Genomic DNA, 16,119 nt, shown 5'->3' on the forward strand with positions numbered 1-16,119 from the left:
CCTCTGAACCTAAAAAATAATTTGGGAGAATTGCTATCTTAACAACATTGAGTTTCCCATCCTTGACCATGGTGTATTTCTCCCTTTATCATGTGTTTATTATGTATTCTTTATGTGTTCTTGAACTTCAGAAAAGTTTTATGCTTTTCAGTGTACAGACTTTGCTCACTTCATTAACGTTTCACATCTTTGTATCATTGTGAATGGGACTGTACTTCTGACTTCATTTGCAAACTTTTCACTGCTACATAGAGAGGCAATCAATTCTCGTATGTTGGCCTCGTACCCTGTGGTCTTGCCAAGCTCTCATTAAGGTTCTAGTAGCTTATTTACAGGTAAGTACTTTTGAAGACAAAATATTTTGTCACTGACGAGATTATTTTCCTGACCTTAAGAGTAGTATGTATATGTATTCTTTGAAGAGACTGGAAAAAACAGAAAAGTAAAAAAAAAAAAAAGTGAGTGCCAATTCCAATATGTAGGTTAACTGTTATTAATCTGACAAATTCCCTTAATTTGAGCAATATTCGTTTCATTTTTTACAATTCATTTATTTTTACATACTTGAACTTATTCCATATTGACATTTATCATGCTTTTTTCATAATACATGCCAGCATCAACATTTTCCCTGTTATGAAACTTTGCATAATTTTAATGCCTGCATAATATTACATGGATATACTATAAATAACCACTTTCCTATTATCATTTTTATATTGCAAATGTTGCACTGGCATAAACGATGTTTCAGTGATCACCCATAGACACGTATGTCTTCCTACATTCCTTATGATGTTGGTGACAGCAGTGTCATTATGACGAATAGCTAACACATACAGTACTCACTACGGCCCAGGCACTGTTGTGAGCACATTACACACATTATCTTCTCCTCCACACAACTCTCTGAGGTAGGTACTAGTAGCATCTCCATTACACAGTTGAGGAAAGTTGGACCATAGGTTATCAGAAATTCTACGAGGCCCAGTTCAGGGGTTCCTCTTCTTCTCCCATGGGAACCAGTGCTTATGATGAAAACTAGTCCTGTGGGAGTCTGTACACATGTGAGTGGTATGGAAACACAGACGAGAGCAGCAGTGACCGAGGGACCATAGATCGAGTCCTGGGTCACTCACAGTGTGAACCCTGAGCAAACTCAGTGTCTCCACTGTACAATGAAGAGTACGAGTTAGACGGTCTCATGTTCCTTGTAGTTCTCAGATCTCATGAATCTAACAATCACTTCTAGATTTTTTTCTGGAAGAAACATCAAGATATTTGTCCCATTGGTCTTGGCACTATTTATCATTCAGCACACAGGAGAAACATTTATAGAACCAACCAGAGAATTAAAACAGATTCTCTTCCAAAATCTTGTTAGGGTCTCATGGATTTACCAGAGAATCTGAAGATTAGGATCCTCTCCCCCAAAGGGAAAATCTCTATAAAAATTGTACTAAAATTTGTTTCTGGATCCTCAGAAATGAATTCATACACCCACTAAGGGTCAATGATATCCTCAAGCTGGTAAGTTCTGATTTATGTAAAAGGGGAAAACATGTATGACTGGGAGGGAACTGAGAACTCAAGGACTTCTAATTAGCACTCAAGGTTTAAATTAAAGGACAGACACTGGGGTTGGGCAGTAACAGTAATAACAGTAACCACAGCTAATAATTATAAAACACTGAGTATGGCAGATACTCTTCTAAGAGGTTTATATGTTTGCTCATGTAATTCTCACCGCAATCCTACAAAGTACTATTACTCCTAATTTACAGAGGAGGATATCTCTAAGTTTGGCACAGAGAAGTTAGGTAGCATGCCCAAGTTCACCCAGGAAGTTTTGGACAGAGGTGGGATTTCAACTTGGGTAGTCTAGCTCAAGCTTATGCTCATAACCACTGTCTTCTTCACAAAGACAGGCCACCAGCCACCTTGGAAGGAGGGTGCCTGTGGGTAGTGCTGTGTTTATCGCATGAGCATATGAGCTCTTAGTATTACCACGTACCCGCTCTCACTCAAATGGACACCCTCCCAGGTGTGTTCAAACACCCAGATCTCCTCTAGGTCCCAACGTCCAGAGAATCACTGTTTTAAAATTCCCAGACGACTTTAGCACCCAGTCTGATGGAGCACAACTCTATGACCCAAACAGCTTAGAATTAATGGGAAAGCTTGCTACTAGGTGGTTCTCAAGCTTCCTTGGAAGCTTCTTCCTTGGTGGAATAGAGAAAATACCCTTTTTTTAATACTTAAAAATGTCTTCCAAAATTATTAGTTACACTGAATAAAGGATAAGTCCTAATCCCAATACCTATTTATTTATCCATAAATACTTTTTCAATTCTTGCCTACACGCAAATACATTTTAAAACGGGTAGTACTAGCAGTAAATGCACTATGCTTTCTGTTTTCCATTATAAGCATTTTCCCAGCTAAACAAGATGTAACATCAAACATGTAAAACACACTAAATACTATTAAGTGTCTAAAAAGAGAGAGACAATCAAGTAAAAAGTGGTATATTAATTCACTAGAATATTATTTTCCATCTTTTGTTACAATAACGATATCAACTTTCTATTTTAATCAACAACTCTCATTAATTTTTTTGAAGAAGGTACCTAAGCTGGACCTCTCTCAACAACTCAACTACTTAATGGTTCCTTTTCAGATTTTAACACTTAAGGTTTGGTCAAGAATGCTCCCAGGCCAATTACTTTTGCAGAAGTTTGTGGAGAGAAAAAAATATGATGTATTTGTATACTAAAGTGAAATCTGGGTTTTTCCCCCCCTCAAGGACCAATTCTATAGTGCAAAAAATGATACTAATGAGACTAAAAGCCCTTCCATCTACGTTACATCTGTACAGCGTCCCTGCAGGAACTCTCCAATGCAAAATGCAGTCACAATGAAGTGTTCCATATTCATTATATTAGTAAGTTTTTTCTCTGATCTTACCTGTCTGGTATCTGATAAGGTTGGGGCTACTAACAAGTGCTGCCCCACACTGATTACAAGTTAAGAACTGCTCCCCCGTGTGCGCTATCTGATGAACTACAAATGGAGAAGTCTGGCTGAAGGTAACTCCACACTGGTCACATTTATAGGTCTCTTCCCCAGCATGAACCCTCTGGTGCTTAATGAGGTCATTCTTCCGGATGAAGGCTCTCCCACACTGACAGCATTCGTACGGCTTCTCTCCAGTATGGATTCTCTGATGCACAATGAGGGCAGAACTCTGGCTGAAGGCTTTCCCACAATCATGGCATTCGTATGGTTTTTCCCCGGTGTGGGTTCTCTGATGTGAGAAAAGGTGAGAGCTTCGACTAAAGCATTTTCCACAGTCTTTACACTCGAAGGGTTTCAGTCCAGTGTGAGTTCTGTGATGCACAACTAGGTGAGATCTCTGGCTGTAAGACTTCCCACATTCGTTACACTCATAGGGCCTCACTTGCACGTGAGTTCTCTGGTGCAAAATGAGGTGTGTGCTCTGTCTGAAAGATTTTCCACACTCAGGACACTCATAAGGCTTCTCTCCAGTGTGAGTTCTCTGGTGCCTAATAAGCCTAGAGCTATGAACAAAAGATTTACCACACTGATTACATGTGTACAGTTTGTCTCCCGTATGAGTCCTCTGATGGGTGACAAGGTGAGAGAACCAGCTGAACGATTTTCCACACTCTTTACACTCATAGGGTTCCTCCCCAGTGTGAGTCTTTTGATGTCCAATGAGGTGAGAACTGCGGCTGAAAGATTTTCCACATTCTTTACATTCATAGGGTTTTTCTCCGGTATGAATAAGCCTGTGCCTGGTTAGATTAGAGCGCCAGCTGAAGAATTTCCCACATTCCTTACATTCATAGCGTTTCTCTCTACGCATACCCTTTGATATACCAAGTGATGTGCCATGAGGCAGAGAGTTATGATCCTCAGGGCACTTGTAGGATTTATCTCCTGTTTGCGTCCTTGCAAACTGAATAAGGTGAATGTTCTGACAGGAGGTCTGGCCACATGCATTACTGTTATTTGCATAGCTTTTCTGATGACCACTGAAAACTAAATCATGTTTTAAACTCTTAGCATGTGAGTCATGTTTATGGAAATACTCTCTCAGTACCAGCTGAGCAGGAATAAGACAGGTTCCCCCATATTTACCATTTTCACCGACTCTTTGCTGAGTAAGTGCTTTCTTTTGGGTGAATGCCACTTGCCTCAAATGTCTCTCCTGGTTTTCCTGATACTTGTCCAACTGGTCTTCACATTTCCAGACTTCTTCTAATGACAAATACCAGAGATCATTCTTTGCCATTCCTTCCATTTTAATGTCATAGGATTGTCTATCTTTACAAATGTTCTTACTGGAAATTAATGATTTAATTTCAACTGCAGTATCCCAATCTGAAAGAAATGAAAAAGCTTTGCATAATGAAAGAAGTATCACTGAGAATGGTGGGATATACGTGGAGACAAGGTATGTAAGCCATGTAGAGTTGCTTTGATATAGCTCTGTAAACTTGATTGACAATGAGAAAGGAAGAACACAGTAATAAACAAAGTGTGCTGGGCAACGCAGTACATACGAGGAACAGAGAGAGTAAGGAGAAGCCACGGGACTGGTTATGAAACACGGGATCGACATATGCAGTGGTGGGGATGCTGATAAAGGAAATCCACAGAAAGGGCTGCGCTCCCATGACCTAACCTATTAATGATGTAAGAACCTAACGTGTCTACTTGTTGCCAGGCTCTCCCCCAACATGCACGCCTCACAGCACGGACAATTTAATATCCTAAACCATGAGCACAGCCACGTCAGGCAATGCCTTTTATCTACGTCACCAAAGCACTCAGAATGCGCAGACGGCTGACACAAGCAGCCTCTCAGAAAGGACATGATAGCCTGGAAAAGCAACCACACAGAAGCCATGCAGGTACAGGCTCCAACCTAAGCTTCACCACTACTAGTGGTGAATTCAGACAAGTTGCTAACTTTACAAAAATAATTTTGCTTTTCTGTAACCTGAGGACAACAGTATTTGTCATGTAAGACTGTCGAGTACTACATAAGGTGTGAACTCATCCAAGTCTGATATGTATGGTTGAAGGAAAACCATTTATAATGATCATTAGGATCATTACTGCTGTCTTCTGATTTCTTTGTTCTGAGACATCCAGACTTGACAACTGACTAATAATGGGACTAACACGACAGGGCACTAATGCGCGTTCTCCTGGGCATTTTGCCGACCTGCTTGTACCCATGTATGTTACTGCTGATTATTTCCCCTGGTTAAGACCCTAGGTTTGATTCTCCAAGCCTCTCAGGTAAATGTTTGGTTCCGAACCTAGAATCAGAGCACAATTTACACAGTGCCACCTGTTCCTCCACTAGTGGGGTGACACCGCACTTATTTACCTGGTGTATGGACTCCACTGTGTCCCCTGAAAAACACATGGTGAAGTCCTACCGCCTCCATCTCAGAATGTGGCCTCACTTGGCAACAGAATCGTCACAGATGGAATCAGTTATGATGATGGAGTACAGAAGCTGAGTGGGCCCTAGTCCATTGTGACCGGCGTCCTTGTAGGCCAGGAGAAGAGATTCAGAGACAGAAGCACAGGGAGGGTGGCCACATAGACTGGAGGTGGACTGATGCACCTACAGGCCAAGGGACACCAGGGCTACTGGGGCTGGAAGAGGCAGGAGGGGTCCTCTCCTGGAGGGCGTATGGCCCTGCTCACACTGCCTTCTGGCACCCAGAACTGTGAGGCAATACCCTTCTGTTGTTTCAAGGCTCCCAGTTTGTGGAACTTTGTTTTGGCAGCCAGAGGACTGATACACCAGGTACATAATCCTTGTGCAGGCTCCTGCTTGCCTTCTTTGTACAACCCAACCCCCACCAGCCCAATTCCCATTCACAGCTCTGTTAGGAGATTCCCCCGACCTGACTTCTTTTCTTTGTTTTTTCTTGTGGTAGAATACACCTAACATAAAATTTCTCACCTTAACTATTTTTAAGTGCACAGTTCAGGTATTACACACGTGCAGGATCGTGCAGCCAGCAGCACCATCCACCCCGTAACGCTCATCTTGTCAAACTGAACCTTTACCCCATTAAACAGCGACTCCCCACGCACCCTTAGCCCAGCCCCTGGCAACAGCCACGACACTCCTGTCTCTGATTCTGACGACTTTAAGTACCTCACATAATTGGAATCACACACTACTGTTTTTTGTGTCTGGCTTACTTATTTCCCACAGCATAATGTGCTCGAGGTCCATCCATCCTATAGCGTGTGGCAGGATTTCCTTCATTTTTAAGGCTGAGTAATATCCCATTGCCTGTACACATACACACATACACATACACACACACGGACTGCTGGATGAGTTCTGACAGGAAATACACAATCTTTTCCCTCCCCACCCCTCAGCTCAGGACATGGAGAACTTTTCCAAGTTATAAACACCAACTTGAAAACTGTGAAATGAACATGTGTAATGAGGAATGGGGGCGGAGGACTGATGGAGAAAACTGGGTGGAGTGCATGGACATAATGATGGGTGCTTTCCTTTTTTAAAATCCTAAAAATCTCCCTTCCTGTATCATGTGACATAACCACTCATGTGGGTTATCTTCAAACTTTGGAGCACGCACTAGTCATCTGACCCTGTGAATTTTAAAGCCGTCACTCATTACACTTTTCCTTTGGATAATGAAGTTCACACCGCTGACAAATTCCCTTACGCACCACGTGTTTCAGAATTTCTTTTGACAATAAATACTCGGTAAAAATGTAAACTTCTGGATTCAGTCTATTACTTTTGGATACTTGTCAACAGACATCCAGGAAAGTTTGCTAAATAAATGAACACACGGATGGAAGAAGTCAAGAAAGTCACTAGTAGAAAAATGAAAGAAAACAGGACAATCTTGCATCCCAGTGTTTCTGAGAGCAGCTGACTGATCTAGATCTTACCAGTGAATTGAAAGCCCTGCCCTTGAGGCAGCTACAAGCCAAATGAAAAGTCAGAGATGGTCTATGACATTTAAATGTGCAGTAAGTCCTCAATGTCCATAGGTTCTGCGAGTTTAACCAAACCATGTGTAATGAAACCACCTTTCCCCTACGCTGGCTGACATAAAGGAGAGGTAAGTTCCTATGTATCTCATCCACGTTGAATCAAATGACACTAAAGGAGAACATACTGGAGACTTAAACAAAGTGGGAGCTCAGGAAAGGAAGGCACCTGAGTTCTCTGAGGACTCAAAAGGGCCTCAGAGGGAGCCTGAGGCGAGACTTACAGGACAGCTGGACGGACAGGTCCTTTCTACATCCTACTGAGAGCCCAGGATGCGGGGGACGCCTGCGTGTGGACATTAGTGTCAGGCATAGACGCTGCAGGCTGCACGGGACTCAGGAGGCCATGTGTTGGCAGGAACCTACTATGTGCAGTTACTGGCAGGAGTCCCGTGCGCAGTGGGCTATTTGCAGCGTGACTCAGTGACACCCAAGAGGGCAGAGAACACGTGTGAGTCCTGAGCATGGGGAGAAGATTGCTTACAGAGAACACAGAAGGAGGAAGACAGGAGGTTACCTTCTACCTGATTTCCTACACAAAGGGCAATGGGGGAAAGAAGTGATGTCAGGAATTCACAGAATGATTTGTGTTTTAGACATTAAGATTAAAATAAAACAAAACAAAATAAAATAAAACAAAAAAAGATAAACATAACAACATTAAATAAGAGTGAGGGTACAGTGAGAACACAGGTGTTTGAGAGCAGCAGTTCTGCTCGGGAACGACGAGAGTCTGCTGGATTTTCTAACTGGCAGAGGACACGCAAGACAGTGGCTGGCGATGGGGTCCCACTGCACAGAGGCTGTGGGAAGGGGCCACGTGAAAGGGGGGAGACAGGCAAAGATGGAGAAAAGATTCTGTGGAAATGAGAGAACAGGGATGCTAGAGCTGGTAACAAGCACACCAAGAGAACGATGGTTTTAATGAAAAAGACACCTTTGTCTCTGAGGCAAATGGAAGTGTGACAAGATTCTAGAAAGAAGACTAATAACGGGGAAGCAGAGGTAAGTAAACGCAGACTTCTTGTCAGAAATGAGGAGAACCCGTGACCACTGTCTCTAGCCTAACGGGTCATCTATGCTCCTGCCTGTAACACTTCTCGTCTGGTTCTCACCTGGGTGGGCATTTTGGGGACTCCCTCTGTCCACCAGCCACGGCTCGTCCCCTTTCTCCAACTGTAGGATCACATCCGGCTTGGCGCACTGATGACCTGTTCACAGGGAAAGATAGAGTTGGACCAGGGTGGGGGCTCTCTGGGATGGATACAAAGCATCCCAGATTCAACCTGAACTCCCAACCTCTTCACAGTCCTGGGGGACTCTGAAGAGCTGACAAGGTGAGGCTACAGAGGCAGCAAAACAAGCATTTTTAAAAATTCAACAAATGAGAACAATTTTTTGCCCCAAAGAAATAAGGTCCCTGAACCCCAGCTCCCTCTGGTATCTGCTTCAGAGTCTCCGCAGCTTTTGATCAGTGAAGGACCAAAGTCATTGCAGGGAGTTTCCCCAACACAGAGGTCAGACTCACCCAAAGAAACCAGGTTCTCATAGTTCTCCAGCGTCACGTCCTTGTACAGACCCTGCTGGGCAGGCTCCAGGAGCTGCCACTCCTCCCTGGTGAAGCTCACAAGTACGTCCGTGAAGGTCACCAGTGTCTAAACAGCACGGAGCAAATGTGCGTTGAGTGGATGGGTGTTGCTGCCTCCCTTTCCAGAATGCTCACAGAGAGGGACCAGGCAGACAGCACTGGGGCAGGGGCAGGGGTGGGGCAGACCCTGTGCCCGGTGTCAGGAGTAGTTATGGTGGCTTCTGGACGATCCTGACACACAAGGCTCTTAGGCACCTACTGTCCCCAAGCCAGTTCTGTTGTGCTTTACATTTAGTGTATGTGCTGCCGAAGCGAGCACTGTGCTTTACATTTAGAATCTGTCAGACACACTTTTATTTAAATCAACTTTGCTGTAAACAGTTAAAGCAAGGGGAGCCAGACACCAGGAGTTAGTTAACCTACATTTATATTATGTGAAAGAAAGAACCTAATTCAAGGCTGGAAAAGAGGGAGAAATGGTCTTGAATTCAGCATAGCCTAATGCTTGGAAGACCAAGCTAGACATGTTTTACGACCAAAAATAATTATCCAAAACATTTTTCCTAAACATTTATAGGCATAAAAATAGAAACATTACATTTCCATAAGCAGCAAAACAACCTGATAAGGAAACACCACACAGAAGCAAGGCCTTCCTCTATGAGCCGCATCCAAAAGGAGCCATGACCACAGGAGAAGCACCATGGCTGGGGACGAGGAGCTCTCCTCAGAGGCCATGAAGCTCTAAGGACAGGGCAAACGTATTTTTTTAAGTGCTGAAAGGAAACAACTGTCAAACCAGAATTTCTACGTCCAGGGAAAATACCTATCAGGAATGACGCAGAATACATTGTCAAATGCAGAACTAATGGAATTTGTCACCAACAGACCTGCTCTGAAACACAGGCTAGAGATGGTCCTTCAGGCAGAAGGGAAATGATACCAGAGAGAAACGAACTGTCAGGAATGAAGGGCAAGCAACAAACAGTACGTATCTGGCAGAACGTAATAAACTAGTTTTCTTCTAAATCCTTCCAATTATGCAGGGCAGTCCAGAGCAAAACCGACAGCAGCTCTGGCGGGTTTTCAACATACGTCAGGCAACATGTGAGGGGCCCCCTGGGGGAGAAGTGGGACAGGGTGAGGGGCCCAGTGTCCATCCTGAGGCCCCCGGTCTGGCTGCTCCCACGTCCACTCCTGACCTCTTTGGGCCTTGGGTGCAGTTACCCCTTGCTAATTTCATAGCTTGTCCCCAAGTTCTCCCAAACAGGCACTGCCCGTGGAGGGGCTAACACAGCCAGAACCACACACAGGACAACCAGGGACTAGCTGACCCCTTGACAGGCACCCCCATCTCAGATCTCTCATCTTCTTTGGGGAGCAAGCTTGCTATGGGCTCAGTTCCTCCATGTGCATGAAAGTGTTTCATTCCTCGGTAGGACCTCCCTTTGCTCCACCTGCATTTCGGATAAACCTTCTCTTTGCATGACAGGAAATAAACTACCACTACAGACAAAGCACACGACGGGGTGCTGGTCTCCTGGAGGAAAGTGTCTGAGATTCGATCTCTCAAGTTCCCAAAGAAACTTCAGAACTTAGGTTCTCAGGTGGAAAAGAAGGCAGCCCAACTCACGTGGGACCGGGCAGTTGGCGACTTGGCTTCCATGCCCTCCTCGTTCCTGGCGATGCTTGAGTAAGGTGAGGTCCCGAGAAGGAGAAGCTGGGGAAAAGAGAGAAACACGAGGGAAGTTTGCTGTGACTGGGAGGTTCCACAAATCCTCACCTAGACTCCCTCATACCAGCAGGTGTAATGCAGAAACCGTCACACAGAGAGACAGACATTCCAGAAATGCTGCCACAGTGCCTGACATTCCCGGGAGTAGGAGGAAAAGGGCTGTGTAGACTGCCTTTTCTCCTTAACCCCCAGAGTTCCATGCAAAATTTCATTCGGAATCAAATTATTCTACTACCACAAATCCTCTTTTTGGAGGAAATCAAACAAATAACAAACCCTAACCTGATTTAACACCCTCACTGTACAGATAAAGAAATGAGTGTTTTCTCCAGCTGATCACACAAGGGAAGTCAGAGATGTGAAGCATGAGAAATGTGATGGGTCCCCAATGGCCTGAAGTTGGAAGGTGCCACGTGGCAAGAAATGAGGGCAGCCTGTGGAGCCCAATGCAGCGGCCGGCTGACAGCCAGCATGGACACAGACAGGGACATCAGTCCTACACCTGCGAACCACTGATTCTGCCAACAATCAGTGGGCTGCCCCCACAGCCTCCAGCCGACCCTGGGCATCTGAGCAGAAAAGCCAGCCACACTGTGTGGGACTCCCACCTACAGAACTGTGCATTGTAAGTGGGAGCTGTGAAGCCACTGAATCTGTGGAAATCTGTTACACAGCAATAGGAAACCACTACCTTTGAAAAATATTTAACTTTAGAGAAAAACATACATTTGCAGCTAGCAGCGCCCGCGCACGTCACCCAGATAGATGCTGACTTCCATCTGGTTTCAACTCCTTCCTCGCTGCAGAGAGCCCTTGAACATTTCTTGTGATGTACATCTGCTGGTAACAAGTTCTCAGCTTTTGTATGCCTGACGATGCCTTTATTTTGCTTTTCTTTTCTCAACAGCTTTATTGAAATATGACTCATACCCCATACAATTCACCCACTCAGAGCACACAAATTCAGTGGTTAGCTATGTTACATTAATAATGTTTAAAATTATGGTAAAAGATATATAACAAAACCTGCCATTTTAATACTGTTAAGTGTACAATTCCGTGACATTAACTACAACCATCACCACTAATCCCAAACAGAAACTCCTACACATTAAGCAGTAACTCCCTATTCCACCCTGTCATCCCCACCTCGGGAAGCCCCAGTCCACTTTGTTTCTATGAACCTGACTGGTCAACAATACCACGTAAGTGGAATTACACATTATTTGTGTTCTTTTGTCTGGCTTATCTCACTCACATAGCACGTTTTCAAGGTCCATCCATGTTGTTATCTGCGTCAGAACCTCATTTTTCTTAATGGCTGAATCACATTCCACTGTATGGATGGAATCCATCCATTTCCCTGCTGACAGACACTGGGGTTGTCTCCTCCTTCGGTTGTTGTGAAAAACGCTGCTCGGAACACTGGCAGACAAGTACCTGCTCGAGTCCCCGCTTTCAGTTCCTTCAGGCGATTACCCTGGAGTGGAACTGGTGTGTCATGTGGTAATATTTGGTTTAGCTGTCAGAGGACCCACCACACTTTTCATTTTACATTTACATGAGCAATACACGGGGGTTTCGATTTTCCCACAAACTTGCCAACACATGTTATTCCATTTTAAAAGATATTATAGTCATCCCAGGAGGTGTTAACTGACATCTCCTGGTGGTTTTCATTTTCATTATTTTCATGTGTTTATTGGCTATTTGCATATCTTCCTTGGAGAAATGTCTGTTCAGGTCCTTTGCCCATTTTTAAATTAGACTGTTTCTTTTTGCCGTTCAGTTGTAGTTCTTTCTATATTCTGGATATGAAACCCTTATCAGATATGTATGATTTTTAATATTGTCTCCTATTCTGTAGGCTGTCTTGCCTTGAAGTGCATTTTTGCTGACTGTAGAATTTGAAGTAGACAGTTATTTTTCCTTTTGGTGCATTATAGCTATAGCTCCATCCCCAATAATCGGGAATTAGAAGAATTATCCAGTCGGGTTTCTTCCACCAGGCACTGTTCCCTGTGTGAATGCCAGCGACTATTCCCTCTAATCCCTGAGAGGATTCTCTCAATGGCCTCACACGTGCTGATAGGGGCTCTGATTACCCGAGAAGACCCTGGACAGGTCCCCTGTCTGGTCTTCTGTCCTATGAGCTCTCCCCAGATTCTCAGCGCCATGTCCTTGACTCAGGGAGTCTGCTGGGCTCCACTGCACCCCCTTCCTCTGCTGTAACCTGGAAAAACGCTCACGGCAACACACGGGGGCAACCAGAGGGCTTACCTCATTGGTTTTGCATCTCATAGGGATGACTGTCCTTTACTGTCTGACATCCAGCGTCTTCAAACAATCGTGTCATGTCGTCTTTTTGTTGTTGTTGCTTTTACTTGGGCAAGACGGTAAATCCACTCCCTGTTCCTCCATCTTGGCCAGAAGCAGAAGTGTATAAACATTGCATTTTTAATTTGTTTTAAATTTTGATCATAATTTTAATTTCCACATTTTAAATACTGTGCTGAACACTTTCTATATGTTTATAGTTACAGTTCTTTTGTATTTTGTTTTCTTTCATAAGGTTTGCCTGTGTTGTCTTTTGGAGATGTTACTGATTTCCATTTCAATCCTATGCACGTTTTAATAAATAAAAGCACGCTGGCTCTGCCCCGCCCTCCAGCCCTGATCCGCTCCCCAGTGACACCTATCATGGAGGGCACCAGCGGTCTCTCAATTGTTCCTTCCAGAAGCTCTTTATTTACACTGCTTCCTTCCTCCTTGGTACTAGATTTCCTCCTTGGTACTTCTCAGTCTTCTGTAAAGATTTCAAAAGTTATGATTGGCTTAAATGTAGGTTTCCCTTGTTTCATCTGGGTCTTGTTTGGTCTCTATTTTCAGTGACCTCCGGGCACTGTCAGGACATAGTGTATCTACTTGCTCTAGCCCCACCGTCTACGCCATTGCATGGCACACACAGGGCTAAGTGCTTTGTCTAAAATGGACAGACCACTCTGTCTTGTACTCCAACCTCTTTTGCTGACCTCATGTGCTAAAAGTGTGGACTGAAGCCAGACTGCCAGGGTTCAAACCCCTCCTCCATTACGTACCAGGTCATTTCCTAACAGTCCTTCATCTGTACGAGGATAAATCAACGCCCACCCCATAGGGTTATGATGATAATTAAGTGAGACAATATTTGTCAAACACATACAACAGTGCCAGGCACACACTAAGGATTTTGTTTGCTAATTAAGAAAACAGTTGGGAGCTTCTGGGCTGGTGAGCACGTGGGGATGAGGGGAGGTGGTGCCCGGAGGGCATGGAGGCTCCTGCCCTTCCCAGACCTGGCCCTGGGCATGTCTTCCATCCGGCTGTTACTCAATTATATCCTTTTACAATAAACCAATGATCTATAGAGAGATTGTTGGCATTCCCTATTTTCCACATAAACAGAGAAAATAAATAAAATGATTTTGCTGTTTCTTATTTCAACAGTTTTAAAAGACTTTAATCCCTTAAATTAATAAATGATGCCATGCAATACACTAGCTAAACCAAGCAGAGAATACGAAGCTGAGAAGTACGAGCTGTCAAAAGAAAAATGGCCTGTTCAGATGCCACTAGAGCAGGAGCCAGGAGCCCCAGACTCCATGCCAGCTTTGGAGTCAGAAACACCTGCCTGCACAGAGTATGAAGTTCAACACTTAAACTGCCCAAATGATGGGAAGTGCTGCTGGAAGCTTCCTGTGGAAATGGCCAGTTCTAACAAGGTGAAGGAGGACAGGGGACGACTCCAGTTCGTCAGTTACCAGCACTTCAAGTTTCTTGGAGATCTGAGTCTCACCAACCTTACCCCCTCCTGGAGTAACTCCTCCCCCGTTCCAGAACACCCTCCCTATAAAAATGCATTTCCTCTCCAACCCCCCCCAAAAAAAACCACAAAGAAATCGACATTTAATGACCCAGTCACACTAGTCAGTTACTGATCCAGTCAGTTCCTGGAACCTGTACACTCCCTCTCCTAGATTTCCTGCCATCCGTCTTCTCCTCTACAATCCGCTGCCTTGGCCTGGGTTCAGGCATTGTGATGAGGCGTCGCGCTCTCTCCCCTTCAGCGAGCTCTCTCCCCTTTAACACGTTTCAGTGCTTGCTTAAAACTCTGCTGGCCCCCCAGTACTTACAGGAAAATGGACCAAGTCCTCAGCACGCATTCAGTGCTCTTTGTGGCTGGGCCTTCTCTACCTCACTAGCCATACAAGTTCCATCAAACAATCACACTTTCGCCAACATACAGCAAACCTCCTCAACGCCCACAGACACTCCTCTTCTGCCAGCACTGTTCTCCCCTCCTGCCTCTCGGCAGAAACCCATCCACCCTGCAGGACCACACAAAGCCTACTCCTGTGCCATTCCCTAGCTTCTCGGGAAGGGCTCGTGCTTCTTCCTCTTTACTCCCCCAGTCCCTAATACCAGAAGCTACATGGACTGAACAAAGACACAGCAGGAGAGCCGCAGCTCGCTGACCATGGGGTTGTGTCCACGTGCAGTGAGGTCTCTGACGCCAGGTACAGGTCCTGTCCTTACGGGTTTTTTAGCCTTTTCCCAAGCAATGGGAGTAATGATTAGTTACAAGTTTCAGCTGACAAAGGCAGTAACATACTAGATGTGGAGGTGAAGATAAAGAAGTGAATGCTACGTGTACCCTGTATGCGTGTTATTAGAGGAGTACCAGGTTCATTTTAAGGAATCAGGATGCCACAGTTAGAAAGTGTAGTGAACGCATAGTTCCTTCATTCCCTTCTTCCTACACCTTGGCTGGCTGCTTATAGTGTGCCAAGTACTATTCAAGGAGCTGAGAACTGAGTACTGGCTATTCAAACAGGCCCCTCCCTCATGATGCGACTGTTTAGTGTCAGATAAGCGATGGCTGAAATAACCAGGGATGTCTAGTCTGCACAAGAAATTGAGGGGAGCAAAAGAACAGTCTTCACACATTTACAGGTCTTGTGGAACAGGGATAATATTTATTCTGAATTGTTCCGGAGGGCAGAATTAAAAGCAATGTGTCACAAAGAAGTCAAATGCAAGCCAACAAAATAAGACACTGTTAATCAAATGACATCTGGATGTACAAGGGGTTGTGAAAGGAGGCAAGAAATTTCTGGTCACCAATGAATTTTCAATAGGAAAATATAAAAGTAACCGAAAAGTACAGTATAGCCTCCAGTTCCATGGATATCAAAGGTCCATTCCAACGGCTCTGCGCTTTTATGATTTAAAACACAAATAGCTCACAATCCATCGCACTGCATCCTAATTTCCTTTAACCTCCACTTCGAGGTTTCCTCAAACCTTTATCTAAACTACCAGTTTTCAATGCTGACTGCACACCTGGAATTGCCAGATATGTTCATAAATTACTGACACCTTGGTTCCCACGCCATCCTTGTCCACCGAGAGAATCTGGTTTAATTGTCTGGGTTGGGACTAGGCTTCCTTCAGGTAGTCCCTGATTCTATGTAAATACTGTACTATGCTAAGCAGAATTTAAAGACAATTTTTACATAAAATACTGATTAGCAGACATCCTCATTTAATTTATATGTATCTCAAGTCCTTGCCCTGTGACTGGCACTGTTAAGAGCTCAACAAATATGTGTTGAGAGAAAGAATGAAAGAACAAATGAACAACTTTCGAGAAAAGGCAGAAATG

The 16,119-nt window shown here is 44.4% G+C and overlaps 1 protein-coding gene across 4 annotated transcripts; it reads right to left on the reverse strand.

Annotated features, from left to right (window-relative positions):
• Window positions 1-580: 580 nt before the first annotated feature.
• ZNF10 (zinc finger protein 10) lies at window positions 581-14,265 on the reverse strand. 4 transcript variants are annotated; one of them, XM_033098040.1, is made up of 7 exons: window positions 12,696-14,265; window positions 10,314-10,400; window positions 9,302-9,424; window positions 8,621-8,747; window positions 8,208-8,303; window positions 2,968-4,407; window positions 581-1,260 (listed from the first exon to the last, which is right to left on the reverse strand). In XM_033098040.1, exons 1-7 carry the CDS (start codon window positions 12,714-12,716, stop codon window positions 1,193-1,195), a joined length of 1,962 nt encoding a protein of 653 aa, XP_032953931.1. In that variant the 5' UTR covers window positions 12,717-14,265; the 3' UTR covers window positions 581-1,192. The 4 variants fall into 4 exon arrangements, with proteins under 4 accessions (XP_032953931.1, XP_032953932.1, XP_032953934.1 ...); XM_033098041.1 differs by lacking the exon at window positions 9,302-9,424; XM_033098043.1 differs by lacking the exon at window positions 9,302-9,424 and having other exon boundaries at window positions 11,142-14,265.
• Window positions 14,266-16,119: the final 1,854 nt, after the last annotated feature.

The sequence above is a fragment of the Rhinolophus ferrumequinum genome, chromosome 25, assembly GCF_004115265.2.
Source record: "Rhinolophus ferrumequinum isolate MPI-CBG mRhiFer1 chromosome 25, mRhiFer1_v1.p, whole genome shotgun sequence".
NCBI lineage: Eukaryota > Metazoa > Chordata > Mammalia > Chiroptera > Rhinolophidae > Rhinolophus > Rhinolophus ferrumequinum.